Consider the following 11,811-nt stretch of genomic DNA (forward strand, 5'->3'; position numbering starts at 1 on the left):
TTGGAAAGTGAATGATTTTCTCATCCTTTCTTCTCTCCTGGAGTTATGTTTATTCAGGAAACTCCTACAGGTGCAAGTGGAAAGGGAAAGGCTTTTATTTCCTCCGTGTCACATTTAAATCCGACCTTTGAGTCTTGGCCGTTCCTGCTGTTTATCTTTGCCGTTCCTCTCTTATCCCCGGCTTTTCCTGCCCTGGGGTTTCTCATTCCCATGTTTAAGAATGCTTCACAGTCCGTTTGTACGTTCTGAGACAGCCTGTGTCTTGATCCAGCTCTCCGCTATCTGTCGCTCTTCAGAACTAAGATTGCCAGCACCGTTTTTGGAGATTCCTGTTGATTAGAGTCTGGGGCCCAGGGAGGGCAGCGTTTGGGGACTGGAGGGAGTTTGGTGGGAACATGATGTTACTCCAGGACTTCTGTTTCCTCTAGACTCTGTGGTATGTCATAGAGTCTGCCCTGTAAAGCTGACATTTCATCCAGGCAAACTGATCTAGACACAGTGTGTCTTCCCTCTGTGATACCCTCTGTGATACACCTCTGAAGATGCCAGCCACAGATTCAGGCGAAACGTTAGGAACAAGATCTACCAGACCACAGCCACACAGCCTGGAAAACCTACCGCAACCAAACTGATCTATGTTGTCTAGAGATTGGTATAATTTTGGGTAAACACCAGGTCTCTGTTGGAGTGAGCAAGTCCACATGCCTGGACATTGAGGGAGCACTAGACTACTCTAAGTATGTCTAAGAGTTCTCTCCTTGAACAGGGGATGTCCCTCTCTTTGTCTTAACCCAGGAGCTCACCTCTGACCCCTCCTCTCTCTCTCTCTGTCCATAGTTCTTCCAATTCTCCACATGACTTTTCATGGCGTCACAAGTGTCTGAAGGTCTCTCCTGTAGAAACGATGTCTCGTACCCTTGTAACGTGATGCTGGATCAGTTGGACAGGGCGAAATACTCTTTAGATTAGGTTTCTCTTTTTTACACCCCCCCCCCCCTTTTAACTGCAACCTGAACATGAACAGAATCTGCTTTAATGTAAGTTTTACTTTTTGCAGTGTACTTTTTGGAAGATTTATTCACGCCTCTGTGTATCAAGCTTCTGTGACTGGGCAAACTCTGCTGTGTTAACCAAACATCATCCTAGCCCCACCTTGAGGTAGATAGATAATTTTTAATTGAGAATGTTTGAATGCTCCCTTAGAATAGTAGCCCTTGACTAGGCAAACGTTTGGCTGAGCGCTGGGTGTTGAAAGAGCATTTGCAAACCGACTCGAATTGAATTCTGTGGGCGTCAGCCACCCCAGCGGTGGCGACTTGCCCCTTTTTTCGTAGAACCCATTACTTGTTCATGTGGTTTCTAAAGTCCTGGAACAATCCCCACCTAATTACTTTCTCCGGATCACATACCTCGTATATCAAGATAGCTTCCAATCAGCTGAAGGAGCTCAAGAATTATTTCTCTGGCCCTGGTACAAATTTGCAGTTCAAACACAAGCCTCAGGGTCATTGGGTGTGTGTGTGGTATGCCCATTGTTTCTGAAACAACATAAATAGATCATATCATAGTAACAGATTTATAACCTAGACTGGGTCCTATTGGACGTTTGAGACCTGCTGTAGTGTATTTCCTCCCCCCACCCCCACCCCCACTCCAGCCTGGGCCCTGTTCGGTTGCTGCCGGGAGAGAGAGTTGAGTAAGTTTGTTACAGAAGCAGATGTGTTTGTGGCCTCTGAGTACCCCCATCATCCCATCCCGGAAGAGAGGAAGCTTTTTGAGCCCACGGGCACCTTTGTAAATCTGACACAGTATTGTGGATGCGGCCACGAAACAGTTGCCACAACACAACTGCTGCAGGAGGTGGAGTCTGGTTGCTCCAGCCTTTAGTCACACGGGGAAGATACTTGTATTGCAATGGTAGCTTCTGACAAAACAATGCTTTTAAAAATATGGACAGCCAACCAAAACTCCATCAGTCAGTTAGAAGCCTTGCTGGGCAAAAGCCCCGTCTGCTCCCCACCCCCCTTTCTAAGATCACTTGACTGGCGCCTGGAAAAGTGTATGCAGGCACTGTGGCTCCCGTAAGCACCAATCTAGGGACCCAAGTTAGTGGTTGGAGCATATGCTTTGCTTTCAGAAAGTCCCAGAAGTCCCAGTTTCAATCTTTACTAACTCTCAAAGATCTCAGGTAGCACACAGTGGAGAAAAAAACACCTCCTCTTGACTGTAATTTCAGAGCTGCTGGCCCAAGCGGAAAATACCAAGCTAGAAGGCTAGTGGACTAACTGTGGTAGCTTCATCTGTTGGAAAAGTACCCTGCTGAATCCTGTTGCTGTGGGGAGAGTTGTGAATGATCAGGAATTAAGGTAGGCAGAATAGAACTGTTGAAGTTGCAAAGATGTCTGTCCATAGGGTGGCATTTGGACTAAGAACCGTTCAGCTTGGAATGTTGGCGGCCAAAATTTTCGATTGGCAACATAACATTACCAAATGCTTAAATCTTATTTGAGCCTGTCTGTGAGGCCTAGCTCATTTCACCTGGGGTTTGTTTTTAATAACCCCAGATCGTCAGAGCAAGACCTAGCTCACTCCTATCTCCTTGAGATGACGATACAGCAACTTGCTACTGCCCGAAAGCCTTTTTGTGCATTAATTTGATCTGTGAGCTGCAATAAGCTCTGTAGAAAAGCTAGAAATTGGTTGTGCGAACTTGGGGCAAGGGGGCCTTACTCAGAGCAGCAGCAGCATCAGTTGGGGGCAGAGATAATGCCTTTATCACTATCAGAAGGTACCAGGTGTAGCCCCCAACATCTCTCGTCAAACGAATCAGGTGACAGGGTAACTGATATCTTTATTTAAACATTTATATCTTCCTTATCGTGGCTAATGGTGCGATCAATTGCAAGGTGATATAGTCGTGACTCCGTTCACAAAACTTCATTGCTAGGTTTTCCTTTGGGCTGAGGCTGTGGCTCAACAGAAGAGCCTCTGCTTTGCATGAGGAAGGTTTTCTGGTTCAATCCCCGACATCTCCAACAGAAAGGGTCAAGCAGCAGGTGATGTGCTAGGCCTCTGCCTGGGACCATGGAGAGCCACTGCCAGTCAGAGCAGACAACACAGACCACAACAGACCCTCCAGATGTTCAATTCCCAGCAGCCCCTACTAGCGTAGCTAATTGGCCCTGCTGGCATGGGCTGATGGGAATCGTAGTCCACGAACACCTGGAAGGCATGAGTTTGACACCTATAACGCATCTTCATGTGTTCCTCTGAAGTGTTCGTCTGAAGCATTCTACCATCAAACATTACAGCTGAAAAATGTGGTGGGACACACTATCGTCTATGGGGGGGGGGAGGCAGTTCTCCCAGTAAAGTGGGAGACCTTCCAAGATCCCCCCTCCCACTATTCTCTGCACGTCAATTGAGACTGTCTCCCCCCGCCCCCCCCACGTACACCATTTTCTCCACTACGGATTAATGTGAGGTACCTTGCTTTGAGAGAAGAGTGAGCCACCCTTGTGCAGTCGTGCCGACACAAGACAACTCAGCCAAGGTCACTTGGGTGTCCAGAAACAAACCTGGAAGAGGAAAGCTCCTTGGGGCTTGGCCTCTTGCCTTGTTCTTTTTGCTTATCCGATCGGGGTGGAGCTTACAAAAATGCAAGGACATAGCTGCCAGGCAGACAAAAACTACGGAGAAATTAGCTTTTCCCTGGCACAAGCAGGGAGGGAGGGAGGCGTGGGATTCCAAGTTCGAAAGGTTAAAGTGTTTTCCTTGGTGTTTAAATAATTGGATGGGAGTTGAAGACCTTGTCAGCCTTATCCAGGCTCGAATCTGACCCTGAGGGTGCCCGGCTTACTCTGGTGCCAGCCCCATTTCACGGTTCTTTGGCCAAACGGAAGGCATCTGATAACCAGCGGTTGCTGCTCCATTGCAGGCAGCCTGGCTGATAAGTATCAGCCTGGCTGATAAGTATCAGGTGAATGAGGGTTGGTTTCAGGTGAATGAGGAAAGGAGCCATCCTGTTGCTGAGCTCCCATGCCTCAAGATTTTGGAGGCGGAGCCTGAGGAAGGTGGGATCTGGAGAGGTGAGGGATTTTGGTGTGGTCTGACGAACTGATTTCTGCGGCGAGAGGTTTGTAGGTGACCACTTGACCTTTGGGACATAGAAATGGGCCAAGCCCAGCCCGCTGAAAGGGCTTGTGGAAGGGCCATGGGAAGTCAGCAAAGAATCCCTTAAAAGTGTGGAGTCTCAGATCTGAGGGCAGGTTCTGAAATAGGAGGCAAGGGTGTAGCCACAGAAGAAGAAGAGTTTGGATTTATACCCCACCTTTCTGTCCTGTAAGGAGACTCAAGGTGGCTGACAAGCTCCTTTCCCTTCCTCTCTCCACAACAGACCCCTTGTGAGGCAGGTGGGGCTGAGAGAATCCTGAGAGAACTGTGACTAGCCCAAGGTCACCCAGCTGGCTTTCTGTGAACGAGCGGGGAAACAAATTTGGCTCACCAGATTTCAGTCTGCCGCTGTTAACCACTACACGAATCATTCTTACACTAGCCCTCTAAGGTAGGCCCATACAGATGCTGAGCTATTAGACCATTTGATGGGAGCAGTGGCTCATAGGTCAAGAGGCCTGGAAAATAAACTTAATGCCCTTTGAGAAGTACTCAACTCAGAAGAATGGGGCAAAGGGTCAACAGGCCTTGGGGACAGGAAGTGCCGGAATCTAAATCTGCCAAGCCAACAGAGACTCAGATGTGGCCCTGGGGCTGAAAAAAAATCGCCCTTCCCTGTTTCCTCAAAGTACCCCTGCTGCTAAAATCTCATAGGAGAAAATCACACATCCATTATTTCCAAGTAGGGGAGAATTTTTGTCCTCTGTATCAGTCTGTTCCTAGGTGTACCCAAACTCCCTTCCACCGGGACCTTGGTTTTCTTTGGTCCCGCGACTGCTCACAAATCATCGCCGTTTCAAAACGCGGCCAGCAACTTTTCTCTTTATCTGCAAATTAAATTTCTCAATGCACGGCTTGGTCAGTAATGTCCACCCTCTCCTGAAACGTCCATTTTTGCTGTCTGTCGCACGTCTCGTTGTCAGGCACGATGCTGTGGTGACGCTTTGTGTCACTCGTGGGTTTGTATTTTCAAACTGCTTCTGAGTGCTGTTCTGCTCTGGATTATTTGGACAGGGAGATCCTCCTTGTGGTGGACCCATGAAACTGCAACAAATCACTTCTCAGCTTCCAAAAGAGATCAAAACTTGAAGCTTGCAAGCCCCCTCCCCCTGTTTTTTTAAACTTAATTTATATCCCTAATGGAAATCCAAGGCAGTTTACATAAGTCCCCTGTCCTCCTTGCAACTACATAGTGAGATAGATTGGAGGAGGAGGAGAGGGAGAAGTTTGGATTTATACCTCACCTTTCTGTTCTGTAAGGAGACTCAAGGTGGCTTACAAGCTCCTTTCCCTTCCTCTCTCCACAACAGACCCCTTGTGAGGCAGGTGGGGCTGAGAGAGTTCCCAAGAACCAGGACTAGTTCCCAATGTTACCCATCTGTTCTAGGAGTGCAGTAACACATGACTGAGCCCCACCTGAGTGTTTCTCTGCCACACACAGGTGGAGGAGTGCGGAATCAAACCCCAGTTCTCCAGATTAGAATCCACCTGCTCTTAACCACTACACCATGAGTGAGAGTGTAACTTGCTCACGCACAATACCTGAAGATTTGGGAGCGGAGCCCTTAGTAGGGCGTGGTTTGAGAAGGGGAGGGGCTTCAATGGGGGATAATGTTATAGAGCCCATTTTCCAAAAGTGGCCATCTTCTCCAGGGGATCTGAGCTGTGCCGCTTGGAGACCATTTGTAATCTCAGGAGGTCTCTGGGAACCACCTGGAAGATGCTGACCCTATAGATTGGGCACCCTTGGCAGAGGAGATGCCAGGAACCCATTTTGGATCCCTTCGCTTCTGAAGGTTGCGGCACTGGGGGCCTGTCTAATAGAAGGATGTCCCTGAGGTTTTGAGGGTATTCTCAGTAACAGCCCGTGATGAGCTCTTTCCAACTTAGCAAGGTGAATGGGTCATGGCCCCTTTGGTGTGTTTATTATTCTGGATGGCCATTAGAGCAACAACCAAGGCGCACTGAAAGGTCAGAGTCCGTTGCCGTGGGAGATGCTTTTTTAAAAAAGAATACAAAAGCCTCCCACCGTCTTCCCACTGTCCAGCTGTGGCAGGCCCTATTTACTTGTCAGGTTGAATTATATAATTTATTTTTGCCTGCTTTATTGAAGGAGTTTCTAACCTAAACTTGAACCACCCTTTTGAAAATCAACTATATATTTGAGATCTGAGGGGAAAAAAGGAATCAACTTTATAAATGCCTTCCTAGTGCACAGGTGTGTAGATGGTGTCATGGTGACCCCTGAAACCACCCTGTACTCACTACTGGAATGGGGTTTTATGTACCATTTCTCAGAGTTGCATCAGTGATTGAACGTACGGAAGCGATGTAGGGTTATCATCCTTCAGGCGGTAACTGGAGATCTCCAAGAATTACATCAGGTCCCCGAATGTCAGGGATTGGTTCCACTGGAGCAAATAGCTGCTGTGGAATGTAGACTCTGTGGCATTATGCCCCACTGATGAAGTCCCTTCCTTCCCCAAACCCCGCCTTCCTCAGGCTCCATTCGCCAAATCTCCAGATCTTGCCTAACCCAGAGCTGGCAAACCTAGAACAAAAAGAGTCTCTTCCTAAGGCCTTAAAGTCAGTTTGCTCCTGAGAATGTGCAGCTGTTTTCCCCTTTGAAGGTAGCTTCTGTTTTCTCGGTTTTTCCTTTTAAAAAAATGGTGCGAAGAAGAAATAGATTCTAGAAGAGCGAGTCTCTTGAAGACAGAACAGTAATTTTTATAGTGGCATCACTGGCACAACCTTTTTTGGAAGCAAGATCTTCTGCTATATCCCACGACCAAACGATCATCTGCAACTGGCTCGGGTTTCAACAACAAAAACGCACATTTTAGTAGCTTCCTGTTCTGAGGAACCAGTCATAAGGGTGACCTGCATGGGAGGTTAGTACCTAGTCTTGGCTTGGCTTGCATGCCCCACTCAGATTGAATTGCTACTAATAATCGCCGTGTGATTTAGTAGAGTGGATTGTTTGAGGTTCCCTCTTCACCTGGGTGTGGAGTCTTTCGGAACGGCAAGGTGTTTCTGTTTGCACTCGAACGACCAATACTGTTGACAATACTGTTGCTGACTGTGAAGCTGTGTGGAATCCTGTCACTAACAACAGAGCCTCGGGAACTTGAGTTTCTCGAAGCAGCCTCCTGCTTTGTAGACTGAGTTCTGATAGATCCTCAAGCTAGGAGTTTGAATGGTTCTTTGGTAACCTGGCTCTGAGGTAAATCATTTTTCTGCCCTCTTTTGCTGGAGTTTAAATTGTTTGTTAGCGTAAGGCAGTTTAGTGAAATGACCTCGGACTGTCCAATGTCAGGCTAGCACTGAACGTTTATGTCCTTCTACCCAGCAGACAGGGAACAAAGAGTTAGGAAATTTTATCTAAGGCCTTGACAAAAGGATAGAAATGTGCCTGCTATAATTGCACAACAGGCCTTCCTGGATTTCAGGAATCAAGGATCTCACATCCAGGTAACTGTTATGCTCTCCTATCAGTTGACAGCTACTGGCTGGCAATCCTAGCCGGCAGGAACCTTCCGGACCTTGAGAGAACGTGGAGAGCCCCTCTTCAAATAGCTTCCACAGGAAGCAGAGCAAAACACTGCCTCCCTCCTCACTTTTCCAAAGGATCAAAGGGAATTTAAGGAAAACCAAGGGAGCAAGGGAAAAAGCGATTTGTATTTAGTGCAGTGGTAAAAAGTTTGAGTTCCCCATTTTTGGTGAAGCTTCTACTTGACCTCATGAGAGGGTTTTGGAATTCTTCTTGAAGCCCCAAAACACCCCTCTGGATTTACGGTAAAATGTACTTTAGAACAGCAGCCTTCTAAGATTTTACTCTGCTTCTTTGCCCTCACAAACCAATGATTATTTAACTGATCACGGAAGGAAGGCTTGAAATAGAGAGGAGAAGATGGGATTTGTTGTCTCGAGGACACACGCGGCAAGGAGGAAACCCCTTGAGGACAGTTTACACCCTCCAAGTGAAATCCAACCATGGAGACTAGAAGTTCAGCTCCTTCCCCTGTTAAGCAATCACCATGGCATAGACATGGTGACTGATATCAAGTCCTGTTGAACTGGTGAGAGAAGCATTAAAAGTCATTGGTCGTGGACTGATGGCTAATATTCGAAACCACTCCTTAGATCAGTGAGGGATGACCTAGTATGGCAGATCCCAAACTGCAACTGCAGTTTTGCAAGGGGGTGAATCGAATCCACTGTGCATGCTGATAATCTATTTATGTGACTTGTGAAAGTGAGTCTCTAGGTCTGCCTTCTAATCGCTCGGGCCTAATGGGTGGAACAGGTCTCTACCCTGCACGGAATCAAAGATGAAGGACACCTTTTTGCCAGAGGACGTGACCCTCAAATGAAGGGGATGGTTCAGTAATCAATGATGGGGAACAGAACCAACTGCATCCAGATCAAACTATCACTCCAAGCTCTCCTCAAAGGCGATTGGATGGTACTTGACCGGTTTTGTTCCCCCCGGGGAATCGGAGTGGACGCTTCTGGCAAGTTACTGGTGACAGACTACACAGAAGGCAAAGTTCATAGCTTTGCGGTGGACCACGCTTTCAAGATGCAGAGCCCTCACTCTGTATCTGACCTGCGTGGGCCCCGTTATGTGTGTGGGGCCCCAGAAGGTGGATTTGTGGTCAGCGAGGAGTGTGGCGATGTCAAACTGTTCAGTAATAGCCACAAACTTCTCGTTTCCATCAGCGACAAATTTGGCCATACCTTTGGCAACCCTGCAGGAGTGTGTGCTGACAGAGAGGGCAACGTCATTGTGGTGGACGAGCAGCATCGGAAAATTCACTTGTTTCCCCAAAGTGGGTCTCCCATTTGCTTGGTGTCTAAAGGTCTGCAAAGACCAACAGGAATAGCTTGTTCCACTCAGGGGTTGCTGTATGTTGCCGACTCTGGAGAAGATAACATCAAAGTCTTTAAGTATCGGGTGAGACCCCCTTTCAATACAGACATTCTTTCTGCATCCAGTGATAGTCCAAACCTAACTCCTAGATAGAGGGCAGAGTAGGATTCTCCATCATTCCGCAGTGGCATTTTATGTAGTTTGCCATGAGAACTTACTGCAGGGGCGCAGGGAGGGTATATTGTATATTGTTTATTGTATATTGTTCTGGTGAAGAAAGGGGCTTGCTATAGGTGACTAAATTCAAGCCGAAAAAGAAATAAAGAAAATAAAGGAGCCAAACCTCTAACATAAACTGAACCTCTACCATAAGCTGAGTAAAAGGTTTGCTGGCCATAATGAACAACATTTCAGCACGAACTCATGACTCAGACCTTGAACTGTCAAGGCCGGTTTTGTCTAAGCCTGGCAGTAGCTCTGCAGGGTATCAGCAACAAGTCTTTCATATCACGTACTACCAGATACTTTGAGGTGGAGATGCCCAAGATTATAACCAGGAATCTTCTGCACACCAAGAAAATGCTTTACCGTTGAGCCAAATCCCCGCCCCAAAGATACTATGAAAGCAAATGTGCTTGGGCAATATGTCTTTTTCCAGGCGACGTGTTTCAAGGAAAGGATGCTGAGAGCTCAGCTTCTTACATGTGTTTACTTGTTGAAGCTGACACACGAAGATTTGGTTCATACATGGAGCAGAGTAAGAGTAGAGACCCCACAGTGCTAGAACAGCCTGCACCCTCGAATTCACTGGGACATACTTCCCAATAAATATGCGTCCACACTGAACTTCACTTTTGTGGGTTCTTGCACAAGGGGAAACATGTTGTCTCAAACTGATGAGGTTGAGCAGTAGAATGTTACAACCTACTTCTTCAGCCAAGGAAAAGGAAATGGTATTCAAATGTATGTTTCTATTGCTAGACACTATTGAGAATTATCTAATACCTGAATCACATGTACAGTATGTTCTAAAAGATTTAAATGCAATAAAGAGAGTGAGATTAACTCAATGTGTCCTTTTTGCCTATGGAGTCAATTCATAATCTTTTCTTCTTCATTCTTGGCAGATGCTCAAGCTCAGATGAAAAAAAAATCATAAATCATTTTATTCTCCACATTTTTCTAACTACTAGAGTTTCATGGCGTTACTCAAAGGTGCTGAGGTATTTATTTTTATATCTCATTTTTGTTCCATTATGAACCCAGGGGTGGTCTCCCAACTGGTTGCTAATCAGGCATAGACCTACTTCTTTGAATTCTGGATCCTCACCCATCCTCCAGCTTTTATCATTGGTCCACCTCTGTGTTTAATAACCATGTTGCCCCATCTATGCAGATCAAAATATCTGCCCAATAGGACCACACCAGCCGAGGGTTATAGGTTTCTGAAAACACTGGGGGAAACCTGGGATTATCTCCCTCCAACCAAAAAAAATTACGTTCAGTGGTCAGCCACCCCACTTTGGAAAGAAGCAACAGTTGGGTTCTGATCTCCAGACTCAGATCCTAAGCTTGCCACGAAGGATCTTGGTCCTGTAACGGTCAATTTTCTATTTCAGTCGCTGGTCTCTAAACCTTCCTGAATGTCGCATCCCTTAAATACAGTTCCTCATGTTGTGGTGACCTCCAACCCTAACATTTATCCATTTTACAGATGGAGAACACTGATGCAGAGAGTCTTAGGCGACCCTTGTGAAAGAGTCATTTGACTCCCAAAGGGGTCCCAACCCCCAGGTTGAGAACCACTGGCCTAGCCTATCTCACAGGGTTGTTGTGAAGATGCAACAGAGAAGAGAACAATGTGAGCTGCTTGTGTCCTTGCTGGAGAGAGAAGAGGAGTAAATAAATAATAATATTATCTGTGCTCACATTGTGGGAAAAATCACTGTTGACCCATTCCAAAACGGTTTTGTGTGCTGCCACAAGGGAAAGAAGAGCAGGCCACAGGGGATGAGGGAAAGGAGAAAGAGGAAGAAACAGAAAACGAACAAGAGACTCCAACCCAGCAAGCTAGGAAAGAGAGACAGATGCTTGGCTGAAGAAACAAATGTGTTTCAGGACTCTCGAGTCAGGTGGGCATTCCAGGAATCACTGACCAATCACATGTCCTGTGAAAACCCCATGAGGATGGAACATTGATCTGCATACTTTAGATTTGGCTGTTTACAAAAGTAACTGGACTTTTGCATGCTGGCCTACGGCCATTTACACTGGACTTTTGCCTTCTTCACATTATGCAATGAACAATGAATCTGCACAGCTATTTTAGAAGTACACGGTGGAAGAACCCCCAATTCTGGGAATTTCAGGCGGGATCTCTGACAGCCTGGCTTCACGCATTGTGAACAAGACCGGAAGAGTTGGTCTTGGTAGTAGAGCAGAAAAACATGCCCCACCCAGGGGAGTGGGACTGTGGGTGAGCAACAGCTTTTTTTGGAAGGGAAAAAATATTATTGTCAGCAGCTGAGAGAGCTTTCTCCTACTTTTGAGGCCTGTCCTTGTTTTGTATTTTCCTAAACAACCAGCCTTGGCCACAGAATCATCTCAGGACAACATATTCAGAAACATCTCAGGACAACATAATTGGATTTAAAGTGGAGATATATATGTGTTATGGAAATATAATAGTTTGATAAGTCCAATAGCCAACAATTTGGCATACTTTACAAGAAACTAACAGGTAATATAAATTGCTTGAGCCAGCG

At 46.4% G+C, this 11,811-nt stretch overlaps 1 protein-coding gene across 1 annotated transcript; it reads left to right on the top strand.

Moving 5' to 3' along the window:
- Positions 1–8,389: 8,389 nt before the first annotated feature.
- On the top strand, positions 8,390–10,096 carry NHLRC4 (NHL repeat containing 4). Its single transcript, XM_048494886.1, has one exon. The coding sequence runs from the start codon at positions 8,567–8,569 to the stop codon at positions 9,197–9,199; it is 633 nt and encodes a 210-aa protein (XP_048350843.1). The 5' UTR covers positions 8,390–8,566; the 3' UTR covers positions 9,200–10,096.
- The last annotated feature ends 1,715 nt before the right edge of the window (positions 10,097–11,811 follow it).

This window comes from Sphaerodactylus townsendi, linkage group LG04 (assembly GCF_021028975.2).
Source record: "Sphaerodactylus townsendi isolate TG3544 linkage group LG04, MPM_Stown_v2.3, whole genome shotgun sequence".
Classification (NCBI taxonomy): domain Eukaryota; kingdom Metazoa; phylum Chordata; class Lepidosauria; order Squamata; family Sphaerodactylidae; genus Sphaerodactylus; species Sphaerodactylus townsendi.

Coding starts and splice junctions, on each gene's coding strand:
- NHLRC4 (XM_048494886.1), top strand. CDS start 8,567: ATGATGGGGAACAGAACCAACTGCATCCAGATCAAACTATCACTCCAA.